Source organism: Exophiala viscosa (assembly GCF_022695815.1).
Source record: "Exophiala viscosa unplaced genomic scaffold EDD37scaffold_8, whole genome shotgun sequence".
Classification (NCBI taxonomy): domain Eukaryota; kingdom Fungi; phylum Ascomycota; class Eurotiomycetes; order Chaetothyriales; family Herpotrichiellaceae; genus Exophiala; species Exophiala viscosa.
The window spans coordinates 1,257,201-1,275,696 of record NW_026944360.1 but is presented as its reverse complement, the minus strand read 5'-3'; the positions used below and the strand labels follow the sequence as shown (position 1 = coordinate 1,275,696).

At 51.7% G+C, this 18,496-nt stretch overlaps 7 protein-coding genes across 7 annotated transcripts; 4 read left to right on the top strand and 3 right to left on the bottom strand.

Moving 5' to 3' along the window:
* Positions 1-354: 354 nt before the first annotated feature.
* EDD37DRAFT_611183 (uncharacterized protein) lies at positions 355-930 on the top strand (the record flags this gene model as incomplete). The annotated part of the gene is made up of 1 exon (XM_062815274.1): positions 355-930. One exon carries the CDS (start codon positions 355-357, stop codon positions 928-930), a length of 576 nt encoding a protein of 191 aa, XP_062668663.1.
* Positions 931-2,792: 1,862 nt separating this feature from the next.
* On the bottom strand, positions 2,793-4,050 carry EDD37DRAFT_491441 (uncharacterized protein). Its single transcript, XM_062813332.1, has 3 exons — positions 3,691-4,050; positions 3,179-3,481; positions 2,793-3,116 (listed from the first exon to the last, which is right to left on the bottom strand). The coding sequence occupies exons 1-3, from the start codon at positions 3,928-3,930 to the stop codon at positions 3,045-3,047; spliced, it is 615 nt and encodes a 204-aa protein (XP_062668662.1). The 5' UTR covers positions 3,931-4,050; the 3' UTR covers positions 2,793-3,044.
* A 3,741-nt stretch (positions 4,051-7,791) lies between these two features.
* EDD37DRAFT_611182 (uncharacterized protein) lies at positions 7,792-8,483 on the top strand (the record flags this gene model as incomplete). The annotated part of the gene is made up of 3 exons (XM_062815273.1): positions 7,792-7,826; positions 7,949-8,022; positions 8,134-8,483. 3 exons carry the CDS (start codon positions 7,792-7,794, stop codon positions 8,481-8,483), a joined length of 459 nt encoding a protein of 152 aa, XP_062668661.1.
* A 677-nt stretch (positions 8,484-9,160) lies between these two features.
* Positions 9,161-10,712, top strand: EDD37DRAFT_635895 (uncharacterized protein). Its single transcript, XM_062816940.1, has 2 exons — positions 9,161-9,341; positions 9,393-10,712. Exon 2 carries the CDS (start codon positions 9,502-9,504, stop codon positions 10,612-10,614), a length of 1,113 nt encoding a protein of 370 aa, XP_062668660.1. The 5' UTR covers positions 9,161-9,341; positions 9,393-9,501; the 3' UTR covers positions 10,615-10,712.
* Positions 10,713-10,852: 140 nt separating this feature from the next.
* On the top strand, positions 10,853-12,830 carry EDD37DRAFT_490618 (uncharacterized protein). Its single transcript, XM_062813328.1, has one exon. The coding sequence runs from the start codon at positions 11,236-11,238 to the stop codon at positions 12,577-12,579; it is 1,344 nt and encodes a 447-aa protein (XP_062668659.1). The 5' UTR covers positions 10,853-11,235; the 3' UTR covers positions 12,580-12,830.
* A 251-nt stretch (positions 12,831-13,081) lies between these two features.
* Positions 13,082-14,863, bottom strand: EDD37DRAFT_658766 (non-specific serine/threonine protein kinase; the record flags this gene model as incomplete). The annotated part of the gene is made up of 2 exons (XM_062819004.1): positions 13,082-14,540; positions 14,592-14,863. 2 exons carry the CDS (start codon positions 14,861-14,863, stop codon positions 13,082-13,084), a joined length of 1,731 nt encoding a protein of 576 aa, XP_062668658.1.
* A 1,254-nt stretch (positions 14,864-16,117) lies between these two features.
* EDD37DRAFT_611178 (citrate synthase) lies at positions 16,118-17,922 on the bottom strand (the record flags this gene model as incomplete). Its single annotated transcript, XM_062815272.1, has 2 exons — positions 16,118-17,134; positions 17,185-17,922. 2 exons carry the CDS (start codon positions 17,920-17,922, stop codon positions 16,118-16,120), a joined length of 1,755 nt encoding a protein of 584 aa, XP_062668657.1.
* Between the last annotated feature and the right edge of the window lie 574 nt (positions 17,923-18,496).

Below are 18,496 nucleotides of genomic sequence, written 5' to 3'. Positions count from 1 at the left end.
CCAATGGCCAATGTCCTTGGTGCATGGTGACATATTTCCGGCCCCGGGTTTCATTTATGCTTGACTTTTCCGTAGCTTCCGTTGATCATGCAGTCTGATACCCAGGCACAAGGCTCGCATTTGGTCCTCCGTCTCCACGGCGAGGCTTGGGCATCCACGACAGTACCAAGCCAGCTGTTGATCCGTACATCATGCCTCCACACCCCTGCTCACACGCTGTCATGCATATCCGGATTACCGTGAGATATAAATTCTCTCAGCATCGCCATGCTCGCAACACTCCCACCTACTCCTCTTCTCACCTAAACCAACATATCACCGTGTCACCAATATTACCAACACCGACCACCCATAATGCATTTCTCCAAGCCATTGATCTTGGCCTTTGCCGCCACCGCCACCGCCCAGGACGTCAGTTCAATCGTCAGCTCTGCCCTCTCCGTTGCTAGTTCAGCCGTCAGTGACGGTACGTCGGTGGCAAGCAGCGCGGTCTCATCAGCCGTATCGCTAGCATCATCCTACGCCAGCAGCGAGCCCAGCAGTGCCAGCTCCATCGTTTCCTCCGCTTTATCTGAAGCCTCTTCGGTTGCATCTTCTGCCAACTCATTGGCCTCAAGCCTCGCCTCCAGCGCCGCCACGGAGCCCGCTTCGGTCAGAAGCAGCGTCAGCAGCGAAGTCAGCAGTATCACATCCAGTGCCAGCTCTTTGGCTTCCAGCGCCGTCGGCAGTGCCACCTCTGAAGCCTCTTCTGCTGCTGGATCAGCCACCAGCGCAGCATCCTCCGCTGCTTCTTCGGCCAGTGCTGCCGGCACTAGCGCCTCAGCCTCAGCCTCATCCACCGCATCTGGAAGCGGAGCTGCCGGAGCCAACGTCGTCCCAGCTACAGGCATGCTTGGTGGTTTCTTCCTCGGCCTGGTGGCACTTCTATAGATGTGTTGTCTCAGCACGGTGTCCTCGCCTCTGTGATGAAGCATAGCCTTAGGCAGCTTTTTGAGGTTGGCAACCGGTATGACCGATCGTGTACAAGTGGACATGGAGATGACTGTGGTTCCATCATTTAGCCTTACAAGTTTGTTTAGCCAGGCAACGAAGGAATATTCACAACCTTATCCCATCCTGCCTCAATACTCCATATTGTATCATACTCTTGCCGATCAGGTTCGACTTCAACCTCCGTCGCTCAAAAGCTGTGCAAGCCTTTCCGACATTCATGTTTCCAATGCTGAGCGTGACGCGCGAGAGTCTTTCAGGGGCGTAGGTGGGATTGCCACAGTGAACACCGCACGAGCAAATGAATTGACGAACAAAACATGGCGGTATGATATTGTCTTCTGGAGAAAATCGCTGTGTCAGCTAAACCCTACCCAGTACTTGAAGGAAAATCGACCGTCAACGTATCTTTTGGGCTGGACTATGATATGCTCACCTGCCCAGCACGAAGAGTGACGCCATTCGCAAGGCGAGATAAGCTGTCACTTTGACAGCTGGCTGCATTCCTAAGTCGCAAGGCGGACCAGGTGAAAAACTGGGGAAAGACGGGGGAACCATGGGGGAAAGACCCGCGACGCTATTCGACCGGGCTGAAAATAAGGTCGACCAGGTTAATTACCAGGTATACTCCCATTCATAACGCTTTCAGAAAAGGGACTTGCTTCAAAGATCCTCCATTATCATCACGGAGACCGGTTCGTCTGTCGTAGGTAACGCCCCTACTTTATCGTAAATTTTCGCTCATGTTCGCCTCACTCTCTAGCTACCTACCGCCTTACAGCAGCTTCAGAGCACGTCGATGCAAATCTTCACCGCTCAAACGTCCTCAAATACGGCTATCGTTCCCGGTGCTTCGACGGCCTCAAGCAAATCCTCATCTACCTCGCTAGTAATGTCCGCGAGTACAGCAAATCATCCTTATCCTCATCAGGGACAAAGGAGCGAGATCGATGGGCGCAAACCTTCTCGTGGTCGACCGGGGCAATATATGCGGGACTCTTTCATGTGAAGCGATGATCGTTACCTCGATCGACCTTGAACATCAGACTGGATACCTAATACATCCTTCCGAGGCTTCAACAATATACTGTCCAATAAGGAAAAGTAAATAAAGATGTCTGTCTCATCTTCTTCAAAAACTTCTTACTCCAATTGTTCTGCTGCTGGCAAGTGGTGATAATCGCCAGCGAACCTGTCTCCAGAAAAAGTGGCACTGTCTGACTGCTGTTGCTTCCCAGCCTCAAACAGGTACTGTCCCTTGTTGTCGATTTGGGGTCCTTCGTATACGAAAATAGAGCTTTAGGTCTTGACGGAGGTAGAGTTCATCAATTCTATGACGAACGTTTCTGTCTTGTTGTCAAGGCATCCGCATTGCGAACCTGCTTGACTTCGAAAACATGTCGTCGATGTACGCCCTGTCAGATTGTGCCACCTTTTCTGGAAACATGCTTGCCGGCTCGACTGGCCTCCATAGCAGCAGTCCCGGGCTGACCGGAGTGAGAGACCTTTGAGGACTGATTGGCGGTGAAAGGCGCTGTCTCTTCCCTATAGTCACTATGTCAGTTAAAGCGGTCTTCAAGCGGCGTACGCATGACCTAGCGCCACAGAGCACGAGCAACTCTGCCCCAGTCAGCCGCTAACTGAATCTCACGGGGAGAAGCGGCCAGTAACAAGTGGTCTAGCTGCCATTCTTGCGCCTTGGTATCGCTGATGACGACTCGACATACCAGGATGGATGGCGGCGAAATATGTCATGATGCATGATATGAGGTCCCTGATATGCAAGCAGAAGATGCTCACCCAGTTTGTAGCGCATGCTGGGCAACAATCGTCCCACAGCGGTGAGGATCATCGGAGCCACTGTAGTCGGGCACCGATGCTCGGCTCGCGGTGAACTCACATGAAGATAGACCGGGTTGTGGTGCGCATTGTAGAGACGAACATAGGACCTGGAGGCGAAGAAAGAGACTTCTGCCAAACGTTGTCGACGGGGCTCCTACGACCGTAATGCAAACCGAGATATCGTGACTGACTCCGATGGCTGTTATGATGCACTACTCGAGGTTTCGGGGAGGGCGGTGTATGGAGAACGACCAGACTAGAGTGTAAGCGGCACCCGTGTGGAGCTGAAAAGGTCAATTCCATTGCCCATACATCAGCGGTGCCTTACGAGCACAGAGCCTCATACAATTTGTACTCGAAGCGATAACAATGCATGAATATGATGCCAGACCAGGATGGGATGAAACTGTGACGGAATGAGGTTGAGCTCCTTGATGGTGAGGGTGTGTTCTTCCACATGACTGAACGTCGATCTTGCGACCGAACGACATTCAGGGTGCGCCCCGGATTGAGATGCCATCACATCGCCGGGGCATTTCCTGAGAGAGTGATGGCGCCCTGCCACACCGAACTCTTTGCTCCGGCAGTATGGGGTCGTGTTGTGACGATCTGCACCGTCGTTGGGCAGAAATGGAGGACATTCTTTCACCTTAGTCCCATCAGTAAATCAACCCGAACATTGAAAGCTCGATTTCTTGATGTTAGTTTCCCAATTATCAAGGTCCTTTGCTAGTCGCACGGTTGTGACGGCTATACTCGGCGGTTTCTCGTTGAGCTCACGCAGCGAAAGGAGCCCACGTGATGTGAGAGTTGAAGAGCGCCACGCCCCGTACAAATTGGATGATCGTCTCGCCTCACCTTTGAACCGAAGTGAGAAGATCGACGTTTTTCTCCGACCACGACTATTCTGCTGCTAGGTCCATTTTTGTTGTGGAGCTCTACTCTGTACCGAGACTCGCAACGATGTTTGAGACCCGAAAGACCCGTCCGCAGCGGGCCAGCCTCCGCAGTTGGGCGTCGAAGAGGCACAGTGAGCACGAGGCTCTGCTGGGCCGGCTGTCGCATTGTCGTCGACGTGGGATGTCTTCTTTGTTGCATTGATCAGCGGCTGGTGCGACCGGTTAGGCAAAAAGCATTGAATTGAGGACTGGGCAGTGAGTAAGGAAACGGAGGTTGGAGTACATGCTGTCGGAAGCACAAGTTGTGGCGTAGTGTATGTACAGTACAGACAAACAGTGAGGCGTTCAGAGGATGACTCGTGGCTCAGCTGTCAAATGGTGAAACAGGTGTCAAGCTCTTTTTGGGCGGGCCACCTCTAAGAATAGGCGAGCGGCGGGTTTCAGAACAGAGCAATGTCCCTTCGTTGATGGGCTCCGGTCGTCTGAGCAATTTTGCAGGAAGGACTAGAGGACGATGCCTCGGAGCAGCCATGTGTATGAGCATTCCTTCCACGTTTCTGACCATGTACAGCTGTGCCGGTGATTTCGGTGTAATACGAAGTGGCAAAAAGGACGATGAAAGAGCAGGAGCAAAGTGGGAACTTTGGTTCATTCCTCTGCATCTCTTTGCTGCAGGAACAGGAAGAATAATGGCGGCGGCATGATTTGACAAGTCGGAAGGTTCTTGACAGGGAAACCAAAGGGAGCCCAAGCGTCCAAGCGTCCTTTGGGGGCACTTTGGTTTCCATGGACGCGCCTAAGCCAGTCATTTGGCTTGAGATTCGGCTTAGCCCTGTTGCCCCCTGCAAAATGCCCTGGTCATGCAATGCTGCTATGTTTACGCGCAGTGTACGAGTTTCTGAGGCAAATTGATTTGCTTGTCGCACGTCATGTCTGCCTTTAGCAAGATTCCTGACTCCTTTCCCATTCTCCCTCCAGCAACACCAGACAACAGGATTCACAAGAAGAAAAGAATAACCGGTACCTGTCAAATGGCCCAATGAATCATGTCGCAGCATTGGCCCGTCATTTTGACCCCTGGCTGACTGACTTCAAATGCACATGGTGAATGGTGTGTGGTGTGTGCTGCCTGATACCAATAGTCCCCTTCACCTTCACAGCCTTCCGTCTCCGTTTGTTTCCTCTTCTTCCTTTCTATCCACCCTTCTCGCCTCGTCTCGGATACTACCGTCTCCTCCTACAGACTCCATCCATTTCTACTTCTGGCTACGTGGTTCTATTGCATGGTCTTCGTCATCTGAGTCACAAACATGGCTTAGTTCCAGTTGCCTGATGCTAGCCTCTTTTCTGCCTGAATAGTACATTACTTACCACACCCACACCTTCAAGAGGCTGAGTCCTACGCTGTGACTCCTCATCATTGAAGACTATAAAATCAGCCTCTTCTCTCTCATATGTCATACCTCTTCATCCATACCAACATCGTCCAGCCAAAGCAAAAGAACACCATCAATCGTCCAGAATATCACTCGGGCCCCCCTTCGCAACATTCCTGAGACCGCCCCCACCAATCCATCCTCACCAACGTCTACTTTTAGAACACTCCTGTTTGTTCTGGAATTGCTCAACGAATATCTCGGCACAATCAACCAGGACATTACCTTTCCGTCGACAAGATAAAACCTCAGGACTTCGCAACAACGAGTTCACCTCACAAGCAAACAACAAGCAAAGGAAAGCTGTCGCAAGCCCAGTTTACCTCAAACAAACGCAAGGTCATCATTACCACCTCCAACAAGATGCCTCACTATCACAGCTCCTCTACCTCAAGCAGTGGCGGCGAGAGAGTCTACCACGACTCCCGACGAGAGGCCAGAGACCGCAAAGACCCTCGGCCTGCCTCCAAACGTGAGGTCGTCATCATCCATCACCATACATCTACCCGAGATGACCTTGTACGCACAGCAGACATGAGCAATAACAGATGGAAGTGATCGAGCCCGGTGCTTGATCATTGTACGACATCTATCTCATGTGCTGGACACTCATAATATCATACCAAGGGGAGGAGTTGCAGGATTGAGAAGGGCAGATTGGACTTTACTGGAGTTGGGATTTGATTTTACACATCTACTCATCACTACAGTGGTGAGGGCAGGAAGATTGAAGAAACCCTCGCGGGGTCATTTCTTTTGTTTACGACGAAGTCAAAGGACACCTACGAGATGGGTGCATCGATGAGTACTTCTCATCGTGGAGTGTTGGCTACTTTCCCAACCTCTGGACTTGCAGGGCATATTGTCACAACATCATATCAGATATAGAGAATAATGTGAAGGACGCGAGTCTTCATTGTATCCACTACCTCAAGATTATGGATCTTCCAGGACTACTTTAGTTTGTGCTTATCGATTGTGGGATCTAGTCTATCGATAGGGTCTGATCCTCACAATTACAGTCATATTCTGGTCGTTATCCCTTTTCCCATCCTCCATCGTCCTGGTTTTGCGTGTGCATCTGCGGGCTTCCATGTAGCCGTCGGAATGATCGTCCGCGGTCACCTGTTTGAAGTATATCTACGTAGGTTAAGATCGCCCATGCAAAGCGCCCAAAGGTGTAGTGTAACAAGATCGGCACTGCCCTCGGGCCCCAATCAACTGTGACGGGTGAGGCGGCGGCTTGAATTTAGGCGTGTCCACCCAATATGCATCCATAACCTTCGTTTGCGCCTTGGTGGAGTGGCTGATGGGCATGGCCATTGGGATGGTTGCACCCGAGAACGGACGCGAATCCCGAACAACTCTTGCCCCTGCAATCTATTACATTCCACCATTCAGAACTCTGAATTGGCGGAACTTTTGCTCAAGTATTATGCCCTCAGCTGGCTACTGCCAGTACATGTATGCACCACTCAGCTGCGCAGGGCATAGGCATTCCTCCCGGAGTATCCCTCTAAAGTGAGTCATCATCCTACGACCTACCACTTGTCTTGAGGAACAAGCACTGCAGCGAACAGAATGAGCACGGTTGTCGCTCACCGGCAGGAGGCTTTAAATGCCCGACGAGGCCGACACTCCTATGCATCCGAGAAGCACGCTGCAGCCTGCAGGGCTCCTGCAGGATACCAGTACCTGTGCCCTGTTCGATATCCACCTCTGAACTCCCCCATCTGGAAGTGACGCATGTTACTGTACGCCGATGCATCCCGATAGTGGCATTGAGCAAAGTGATCTTCGTCCTGTATCACGCGCAGTTGATCCGAAGTACCATGCATGAAGATCAGTCCGACTGGTGAGATTAGAAGTCGAATGATATTCGTTTCTGAACTTCTTCAGCCACATCGTGCCTTACGCAGTCATCGTCTTCCACGTTGAGCCACATGTATGCTGACACGGAGGATGGTGAACCGATCAGTTGACACATCTGTCACCATAAGTACAAGACTTCATCTGGATGTGAGGTCCTTTGCACAGGTCGTTACGGAGTCAGCGCTACAGAGTTCGTGAGCAGAGTAGTTGTCCATTTGACCTGCATGATCCTGCAAATAGCTACAATACGATCCACGCCTTTATGCCTCGTCCAGATTGTTCAACATCCGCGAGAAGATGCAGGAATAACATGGCAACAATGTTCGGTCTCACGAGCTAAAGATGAATATCTCAAAGCCCGCAAAGATTGGGAGAGGCAGAATTCGATAATCGACATTAAGCCCCATCGTTACCTGCGGCGCACCCTCCATGGTGTTCTTCCCCACCGAAGCCGCCATACCCCGCCATCAAGCACGAGTACCTCGGTCAACATATTCCTTTTTGCTGGCAACGCGTTACAAGGACGAGTATATTGTTTTGCATCTTCCAGCAAAACCCAGAACCCAACTTTGGCACTTCTGGTGCCCCTAACCACATGATTATGATGGCAAGAAATTTGCTACTACTCAGCGCCAATTCCCGAGATTTCATCTGGGGAGCTCTCGAAATTTACTTAACTCCCCGCTTGTTGACACTTATGCAGGGGACTGCAGCTACCCGTTGTCCTACCCTTCGAGACTCGCCCAGCTACTATGATAAAGTGTGCAACAGGACGCCTTGTCTCACCGTAAGTCCGTGGGCGCACATGCTGACAGAACTACAAGTATCGAGACAGCCTCTTGGTCGCGCCCTTATCCTTCTCCGTTTGATCAGACCCAGTAATATATCCGCCTACACCTGACGTTCCAGGCCATTCATCCCTCAAACAATTACCTCGTCCGCCACAATTCTCTTAGAAGAAAATGGCTCCCATACCCGTCATTGTGTGTGGTACAAACGCAGAGCACGTTGAGCATCTAGCAGACTCCCTTGCACCACAACTCGAAGGCATGTACATGGACCCCCTATCGCGAGCCTGCTAACCAATCTCACAGTCCTTCATGGCTGCAACAATACGCAAGCCGTCCTCTCTGAAGTCCCTGCGCTCCTGAAGGGCGAATCCGTCGTTCCCTCGTCTGGCGTTGGTAGCAATGCCAAAGGTCAAGCGCGAACAGACCCGGCCCTTATCATTCTCGGTCCTTTTCCACCACACGAGCTTGACGAGATCAAAAGCGCTATCGAGACCGCAAAACCAATGCCAGTCTTCGTTGCGGATATCACCAAACGATCTCCTGGCCAGCAGGGCCCTCCGAGCATCGAGATGGTCCAGCAGAGAATCATGGAGAGCATAAAGGCTGCCGATCAGGGTGAAGGGAAGTGGGCTCCCGGCGTGCACATGTTTTGATCGAGGCTTGAAAGATTTCACGGAACATCTCTAGGCACAATGCATCACCCGGCGAGTGTATCGAGGTCAGTCTCTCGTCTCGGGAGATTCTAGAGGGGCATGTCGAGACGTCTTCTCCACGCTGCCGGTCAACGGCTGGCCCATCACTGCGCAGATCCTCTTGAGAGGCTCTACGCTTTGCAGTCTGTATATCTCCATCACCTGGTCGTGTATAGCCTAAGTTGCGCGAACTGTCTGACTTGGAAGACTGGGCGTGTTTCGGAAGGACTGTATTGCTACGCGCAGAACATTGGATTGCTTGCTTGCTATTTGTTATTTCCCGTCACATTCCCGATCTCGTTCGCATATGACCGTTGTGGCGTCGCGTTCACCTACCGAAAGTACCATTCAAGGAATCATCTGCAGCAGAAGCCAACGTCACACCATATGAGTATGCCTTGAAAGGCGAGTCGCCGTGCTCCCTCTCCAAAGCAAATGTACTTCGTGCTCGGGCAGCCGTTGTACTATATCTCCATGTTGCTTCTAAGGTCGAGCATGGAAAATAGACACGGTCTGCGGAGGCTGCCGTATGGGGTTCGTACAATGATGTGATAGGGCTCGTACATTCGTCTTGGCGATCGATGACCCTTTGGCCACTTGCAACCGTTCTTCATGTCTTCGAGTCCTTATCTTGCCACGCCTCCTTCGATCTGCTTCTCTCCACACTCGGTGACCACCGAGCCTTGCAGATTCCAGGCTGTCTCCTCGCACATCATCCTGACGTATCAGCTTGCAGAGCCTTGTGTTAGCTTTCAAGATAGGTAGCTTCCGAAAGACTTACTTCGTCAATGTACGATATACCTCAAAGGTACGTGAAGCGTAAGTGATCATGTTTTCCAAATATATAAGGACCATTGCTCCCTCGACCAGATACCAGATTTCTTCCCTCATCACACAACAAACACTCAAGTCTTCAATCTGCTCAAGACCAAGACAACAACTTCCCTTTTCACAGTACCCGAAAAACACTTACGCCACAATGCCTGCCATCACTGCTCAACCTATCGGGGCCTCCAACCATGGCCTTGGAGCTGTCGTTAACGACGTAGACCTCAACAACCTCTCCGACGCGGACTTTACCGCTCTCCGCAACGCTGTCTACAGCTACAATGTGGTTTGCGTCAAGAATCAATCGAAAGTCACCCCAAAGACTCAAGCTGAACTCACCCGACGCTTCGATCCAGAAGCCATGTCCTATGGCCACGGAAAGACCATCGATGCCAAGCGCTCCATCCTCCATCCCGACCTGAAGACGGTACCTCACCAGCCTGAGGTTCAGGTCATCGGCAACGGTTTCGTTCCCGAGTACGAGGGCCTGAAGAATGTCACCCTCAAGCACCCTCACCACCGCACTTTCCACCAGACCGTCATTCCCGATGAGAAGGATCTTGACTACACCCGCTTTTACCGTTGGCACATCGATGCCGCTCTCTACGGCGAGCTCAACCCACCAATGGTCACCACGCTGCTGGCAGTCAAAGTCCCCGCTGGCCGAACTCAGACTCTTCTGTACGACGATAACAGTAACGATGAGCTCCAAGTGCCTTTGGGAACCACGGCCTTTGTGTCTGGATACAAGATGTTCGACCTCCTCAGCGAAGAGCAGAAGGAATTTGTCATGACCTCCAAGATCGAGTACGCACCACATCCATACGTATGGATCTCAACCGCCAAGTCACGATCTGATGGTCTGGGAATCGTGTCCGAGGGCAAGGAAGTGCCCCTTAACGACCTCCCTCCCGTTGAGCATGCAAACCACATTCAAATCCTCCCAATGGTTTGGCGCAACCCTGTCACAGGCCAATATGCACTCCAGATCCACCCCTCTCCTGTCCGCAAGATTCATCTACGCAACGGCAGGGTGATCGACGACCTCGAGAAGGTCCGGGAGATTGTGCACGATCTGCAACGACCCGGTATCGCACCCGAACTGGTGTATGCACATGACTGGGAAGAAGGCGATTTCGTGCTGTTCAACAACCAGGGTGTCTTGCACAGTGTGGTTGGAGCCTTTGACAAGGATGAGGTCAGATTGTTCAGACAATGTAACTTGGCTGCAAGCCGGAGACCTGTTGGGCCAGACGATGCTTGAGTCTGAGAGTGATCGTCCTGGATGTTGGATTTTGTCGAGCGTTTGAGCATGAATGAACGAATATAGATATGTGGTGCTTGATAGATTTGTCTAGATACAAAGATTTGTTCTCAATAAAGATCTAAACGCTACTTATACATGTCTCAAACCCGGGTGGATTTGGTATGGAAGTGTGCTCGTACTAGTAATCATATGCGGAATGCCTGCACGTCGCCTGGTAATGCGCGTCATTGGTAGACCGAGCTTCCACTACTTAGTTCAACATGATTTACATTTCTTTCATATTTCTGCCGTTGCTTCCATCAGTATGCACCAGAATAGTACTTCGTTACCATGTTACCAGTCCGACACGAACTCCTCCGTTGGGGAACGCAACGACTTGCATAAGCCGTGAGCGCCACAAATCTGCGAATTTTGCACGAAGGTGTCCACAATCAATAGCTTGATATGCATTAGACAGCACACAGGCATATCAAAGTCAACCATACGGGGCTGGAGTAAGGTACTATCATATACAGAGATCATTCCGATATAGGACTCTAGGACGCTCGTGCAGGTCCAGTACGCCATCGCCCACAGCGTCAAGCTAGGCCGTCTCACCTACCCATCAACATCCTCATCATGACAACCTCAACACCCAGCCAAGCAGGTCGTATCCTGATCAGCGGCGCAGGCATCACCGGCCCCGTCGCAGGATACTGGCTCGCACAAGCCGGCTACTCAGTCACCATCGTCGAACGCGCCCCTTCAATCCGCACATCAGGCCAAAGCATCGACGTCCGCGGTCACGCCCTGACAATCCTCCAACGCATGGGTCTCGAAGGAGAAGTCCGCAGCCGCACCACGCAGGAAAAAGGCCTGCGCTTCATCGACGGCAAGGGCACCACAAAAGCCGAATTCCCAGTCGACCCGAACGGCGCCAGTTTCACCGCGGACATTGAGATCCAGCGCGGCGATCTAGCCGAGATACTGTACGACGCGACCCGCGAGAAAATCGAGTACATCTTCAACGAGTCGATCTCCCGCATTTCCGAGGACAAACAGGGCGTCACTCTCGAATTCACCAACGGTCTACACTCAAGAACAGTCGATCTCCTCGTCATAGCGGACGGCATCTCCTCGCGCACAAGGGAGATTGCATTTCCGAACCATCCATCTACCGTCAAGACTCTAGGCCAATGGTCCGCATGGTTCACGATCCCCGGAATACCCGCGGGTACCGATGACGGCTGGGCGCGCTGGTACAACGCTCCCAAAGGCCGCATGATCCTCGTCCGGCCTGACACCAGCCACAAAAAATCCCGAGTATCACTCTGGATCATGACGACTCCCGAACTAGAGTCGGCGCTGGTCGAAGCACAATCACCAAATACCAAGGATGATCAGAAACAGCAACAGCTATGGAATTCCTTCTTCACAGACGCAGACTGGTCCGAAACACCACATATCCTCCAAGCCATGCTCTCTGCCCCGGACTTTTACGCCCAGAAAGTCGCACAAGTCAAGTTACCATGGTGGTCTACCTCCTCCGGATCAGTCGTCGCCGTCGGCGACGCGGCGTATTGTCCCTCCCCCATCTCCGGCATGGGCACCACCCTCGCAATCACAGGCGCGTACATCCTGGCCGGCGAGGTCGCGCGAAATCGTCCCAACTTTTCCGCGGGAGTGTCGGCGTACGAAGCGAGAATGCGTCCCTTCGTGAAGACCGCGCAGGAATTATTCCCGGGTACACCGCGGCTTGCGAATCCACATACCGACTTCGGGGTATGGATTCTGCATTTATTTTTGGCCTTCTTCGCGTGGACGGGGTTGGCGAGGGTGTTGGGCGAGAGGTATAGTCCGGTCGCTGATGCGATTGAGTTGCCTGAGTATGCTTTCTCTTGGGGATTCTTTCGAGGGAAGACAGCTACGGCAACTACCACTTCATCGGCACAGCGTCGAGTAGGAGAAGGAGATGGGACGTAGGGACGTAGAGTGGCATGGTCGCCTTGTGGATAAGTATTGAAATTGCAATGCATTACGCTGGCATGTTAGTACACTAATTCGCAAGCATGGGTTCACCCTCCGGGAGCGTCGCCAAATGGACGATCAATGAGCCATGGTCATACAATAGTCTCATTTAGACTGCGCAAAGTACCCTCTCAAAGGTTCACGCGCTATATGAGATCGTAGTAGAAGTATGCATATGCCCAGGCCAAACATTGTTGCACGTGTGTCAAGACTCGACTACGGCCACCCACTCAATGCAGCTTTTGACCGGCCCACATCACTACTAAAGGCCTCGGATTGACCGACTCCCACACGAGTCATTGACCTTCATTCCAGGTTCCACTGAGACAAAGACCCCAAGGCTGATGCCAGTTTCGTGCATGGAAAACAAAACTCCGCATATTTTGACCCAGCACTATAAGCGGATATCCAGCAAGAACAAATAGTTGACGATGCCGACCCCATGTACCAGCATGATTTACTCGTCAGGTCTGACCTCTGACTGCAACAAAGAGGTATGTCCGTTGTTGTCATTTCCATTCTGGTTGTTCTTTCCTCTCTTGAGTATTGAATCGATAAGATCCTGAGAGCACTTGTTCGCGGTGCTGGTGGTAAGATGGCCGCCAGGACTCATCATAGCGTAAGAGCCATTCTTCAGATCGTCCCTTCTCGGATGCATCGGTAAAGTACTCGTGTTTGGGGTGCTGGGTCTGGAAGAGTTATAAGATGTGGTGATTTTCTCGGGTGATGTTGATAATCCATTGCCTAGCGACCCACGAGAAGGTATTCTTTCAAGGTTGGAGGTTCGTCTTGACACAGGGACGGATGTTGGGGCAGGTCCTGGGGTATTGGTGCGAGACGGAACCAAAGAGCCGAACGAAGCTGTCGAAGCGCGACTCAATGCCGGCGTGGGAAGATACTCGCGTTCTATCGTGAGGTAAGGGTGCTCCAGAAGTTGCTTCGCTGTCCACCGTTCCTCCGGTGCCCATGCAATCATCTTCTTCGCAAAGTCGATGAACAAGTCCTTTTCTTGTCCCCTCATCCGCTGTACTGACGATCCAAAGGAGAGCTCTTTTGATATATGATCTGGAAATTTGAAGTTGTATTGGGCATCGAAGTAGTTCTGCGACTTTGCGCTCTTCTTGAGCAATGATTTTGGAGGCGGTCCCAGGAGAGCGATCATTAACCCCAGGTGTTGTTCGGCACGGTAGTGGCCAGGTCTGGTATCAATGCCATCGAACAGACCAAAATTCTCGAATAGATCCCACAGCATCACTCCCAAATTCCAGATATCAGCTGGATATGACCAGCCGCATTGCAATATGACTTCAGGCGCCATAAAAGCATTGGACTGGATTGGCCTGGTGTTTCTACCCTCGCCCCAGGCCGCTAGACCAATGTCTGTGATCTTGGCGGATGCGATCACGGCGTCGCTGGGAGCCTCGCCGAAATCGCTACAAGAAGTATAGATGATCCGTCCGTGAGAGTCCGGCATCTTCCGCGGCGATGGATGCTCGATTTCGTGCTGCACAAAGCGGTCGAGTATAGTTGGATCGCCAAGTCCCATCATGATGTTGTCCGCTTTCAGGTCGGTGTGTACAACTCCACATTCAGTATGCAGATAGTCCAAACCCTTTAGCAAGGCAGGCAGAAGTTTGCGAAGTTTCTCCGAATTGAAGCGTCGACCTGGGAATTTCTCCATACACGCGTCGATGGGTTCGCGGAGGACGTCGTAAACAATGCAGAGATGCTCACCGTGCCGATTCTTGATCTTGAAAGTGTCGCGCATGAACCGGACGTGTTTATAACCTGGGTGGTCAGAATTTGCGGTGGATATCTTCTGAGCAATCTCGCGTCGACCCTGCAAGAACTCCTCGGTCAATGTGTTGACATTGACTTTGATGGTGACATATTTGTTATTTCCTGAGTTCGCGTCGCTACAACCGATTAGCTTGCTCGATCGACGACAACATAATGTCGCTACTCACGCCTGTAGGTCTCTGGCAAGCCAGACGGTTGCGGTCATCCCATAGCCCAATTTCACGCAGACTTTGTATCGGTCATTCAACACGTCGCCAAGACGGATCGGATAGAAAGTATCTGCACTGTACTTGGGGAGGGTCTCCTCCTCAATTTGTTTGTGCCCCGAGATGGTGTCGGCTTGAGGGTGAGGCGAATTGCCTCTGGAGTGAATGAAATCATGTATAGATTGTCGGTTCGTGTGGCTCCGAACTCGTTTGAGCATATCCCGAGTCGGCATGATTATTATGTAGAAAAAGAAGAGAGGAAGTTCGTCGAAGAGTTATCGGGATCACAGAGCCCGTCTTGATGGAGTCATTGTATCACCGTAGCACATTAGTCGTAGACTGCCAGACACTGGTATGTTGATGTCGTTGATTTTGAGTGAGGCTGGACTCGATTTTCTGCACCGGAAAAGCTGAAACTAAGGAGAACACGGAAGAGGCGGCAGGTCACTTAGGGCGACGTCAGCTGTGGTGGTCAGGGACCCAGAATTAGGTAAGCGGTGATAGGATCAGGGAGCCTTGACGGCGTTCGGAGTCCGTTAGAGACGGAGGACGAGGTTCGAAGACTGATCCTGTAGTAGATTGTTTGTGTTTGTAGGGCCGAACTAGACCGGTGGTGCGAGATCGATCGTACTTGTAGGAGTTGTTTGTTTGGTGAGTAAGTGAGAGGGGGCGGGAACCCGGATGGATTAGAGGTGGATGGATAGAGATGAGATGATTGAGGGAGCTGCAGACTGAGTGTAATGTGACAGGATGGTCCGTACGACGGCGTAGAATGAAAGCGGCAACGCCTCTTACGTTGACGTTGACGTGTGAGCGAGGGTCATGTTCTCGCAACAAAGAACTTGAATGGCTGTAGATTCGCTGAAGGGATTCAATTATTGTGTGTCCAAATAGAATAATACCGCACTCTATTTCCAATTTTGCCGCTGGACAAAGCAATCAATAATCCAGGACCGTCTGTCTACACGTGATCTGAACCAGTGGTTGGCACCGTCGATTTCTAGGCGTCCCTCAAGGCTCATTTCAGGCTTTCTCGGCATCAACTTTAAAGTACTCCAGGTCCGTAGCCCCCTCTTTAAGCAGGAGATCATTCCCCGGCTTACTGTACTGGAGAGCGAAGTACTATTAAACGACCTCTTTTCTTTTCGTCGCCCCAACGTCGCGCTCATCTTGAGGTCTGGCTCATTTTCCAAGTATATAATCCTAAAGCGACGATGTATGTATCCTTGGTGCCATACTAATCATATCTTGACTCAAGATCAGAATTCTACACACTGATCTGCGAGTTGGTGAAATAAGATTGCTGCCGAGCCATCCAAGGAGACCTCAAGTCACCCTACCACCCCTATTTTCTAGGCACTGCATGCCTGCCACAAGGTTGCCATGCATATGCGGCCTTCCCGCCTCAACTAAAGTCGGTTTAGTGTTGAACTCAACCACCAACAGACAACAAGCAGACAGCCTCACTAAGCAGAACCGGTCTATCGCTACTTCCTTTGTTTGGCTGCTTCCATCTTCTCCCGCCTTCGAGCCATTTTCTTATCTTCTCGCATTTTCCGAGCTTTTCGCATCTCGATACCACGTCTCATGAGGATAATCAAGGTAGGTGCAAAGCACATGTAGATCAGCGCCAGTGTCGTGTACGCCCATCCCCGTCCCATGGCAGCGCTCATGGGATCTATCGCCGCTGACGCCGCCGCCCCAAGCTCGCATCGGATCAAATTACTGGCTGCGGTCGCGGATGCCGCCTTGCCCGGCCAGATGTCCGTCATCAAAACATTCAATGCCTGATAAGAAGCGATCGACGAGAAGCCCAGCAAAAACAAGAATATAACCGGTCCTGCCAGATTGACTTTGTAGTCTAGGGTCCACCCGTACCCTATAACAAACAGCCCATTCATCAGCAACAATGGCAGGGCGATCTCGATCCGCGCTCGCTCGATGGGGAACTCTGTGAGCTCTTGCCGCACGCCTTTCTCGATGGTAATACCGTCTTTGCGGGCGTGTCTTCGGTAGTTCCAGTCGACAATCTTGCCTGTGGTGAACGCCGCAACAATGCCTCCCACTCCAATTGGGATGAAGCAAAGTCCAACCTGGATGTTGTTGAAGCCATACCCCTCGCTGAAAGACGAGGCAGCACCGGTCGAGATGGCGTAAAAGCATGCCAGGTTCAGGCCGACCGCAACAAGAACGATGAATGACTCTGGATCCGCGCAGATCAAGAGGGTAGGTAAAGGATTTGGAAAGCGAAACCGGTAATTCTTGCGAAGCGCCGCCTGCTCATCAGCGTCGACTATCAGACCTCGCTGCTTCCTCTTCCGGTGTCGAATGACATCTGTAACGGACCAATTCAAAGGTGGTGGAGGAATGGACCCGTCCCCAACAATTTTGCGACATGTCTCGGGCAGGAACAAGAACAATGGCACACAAAACACGCCAGAGAGGATGAGGAGGAACCAGAAGATCCAATGCCAATCGAGGTTCTGGCTGATGAGTCCTCCAATCTGCATTCATGTCAGTGGTCTCAGATCTTCTCTCGATGGGCAAGGCATACAATCGGTGAAAGCGACGGACCAAGCAGCCCTCCCAAGGACGCGAACGCAATAAACTCCCCTCGCTGTTCCGACGTCACCGTGTCCCCGACGAGTCCATTAGCCAAAGCTATTGTCCCACTAGTACCGGCGCTCTGAATGCACCGCAGGATAAGCAGAGCTGCATAACTGTTCTGGAGTCCCAAAGCGAGATTTGCGATGATATAAATCGTGAAACACAAAACATACGCCGGTCGTCGGCCCATGCTGTCCGAGAATCCCGCGATGACCATCGGCGCTGCGCCCTGCAGGATCAAATAGGTCGTCACGGTCAAGTTGATCTTTGAGCCCGACACGTGCAATGCCTGGGAAATGGTGTTCAGTGCTGGGAAGTAAATCGCCCCTGTCAAAGGCGAGAAGAAGCCCGCGAGCGACCCTGCCGCGATGATGATCCTCTTCTCATTCGTGCTGAAGACGGAGTATTGCTTAGTTGGTGGTGTTGATGGCTGTTCCTGTTTCAAGGCGGCGTCCTTCTCCACATCTTTACTTCTCTCCAGAGCCGGCGTGGTCTCAAGAACACCTTCCTCGCGTGTCTGTGCATGGTCGGGGCTGCCAGTTTTCACACCTTGGTGTACCTTTGGCTCAATGTTAGACGTATCTCCCTTTTCGATTCGGTCCTGGTGAGGCGTGCTCAGTGGTTGTGCTAGTGGCTGAATGACATTTGTATCCTCCTGATTGTCCGCATGTTGAGTGTCGCCCATAGTAGCGCACTGGCTGCGAGTCGAAAGTAGGATTTCAGCATAGACCCTGCCACAATTGTTGTCAAGCTTTGAGTTTCGAAGGCCTGGTGTACGTACAGTGTCGTCAGACCGCACCAGACTCGAATGGACAACTACCTGCAATGAGCGTTGTGCATGGATACTTGATCCACAGTCCGGCCAAACGGTGTATGCTGCAAATTATGCTTTCGGATGACGCGAGAAGTTTCCAAAGGATAACGGCTTTCTAAATAGGAAAAGAGATAACTGTTTCTCGGAAATTTCTTTGTTCTGCCTTTCGCCGGTACAGGGCCGGTTCTCGGGCCTGACCCAGGCTGCCACGACTTGATCCTGCGCAATGAATGGTTGCAAAGCCCCGACCGGTGCGGTGATAAGAGTAAACCCCTTAAAAAAGGGGGCGTCGTGCAGCATCAAAAGCACCGTGCTTCTGGTGATTGTTAATGGCAGAGTATCAATTTCTTGGAGTCTTCAGCCCTTGAAACGAACATCATTGTGAGCAGGTTGTAGCTAGCCGAAGATCTTCCGACTCCGGTGGTCGGCTTTTGACTCTCAGCAT

Bases quoted from the DNA above. Each gene is read 5' to 3' on its own strand.
- EDD37DRAFT_490618 (XM_062813328.1), top strand. From the start codon at position 11,236: ATGACAACCTCAACACCCAGCCAAGCAGGTCGTATCCTGATCAGCGGC.
- EDD37DRAFT_635895 (XM_062816940.1), top strand. From the start codon at position 9,502: ATGCCTGCCATCACTGCTCAACCTATCGGGGCCTCCAACCATGGCCTT.
- EDD37DRAFT_491441 (XM_062813332.1), bottom strand. From the start codon at position 3,930: ATGCAACAAAGAAGACATCCCACGTCGACGACAATGCGACAGCCGGCC. The intron at 3,482-3,690 runs GTGAGGCGAGAC...GATGGGACTAAG, and splicing joins CTTCTCACTTCGGTTCAAAG to GTGAAAGAATGTCCTCCATT. The intron at 3,117-3,178 runs GTATGAGGCTCT...TGACCTTTTCAG, and splicing joins TATCGCTTCGAGTACAAATT to CTCCACACGGGTGCCGCTTA.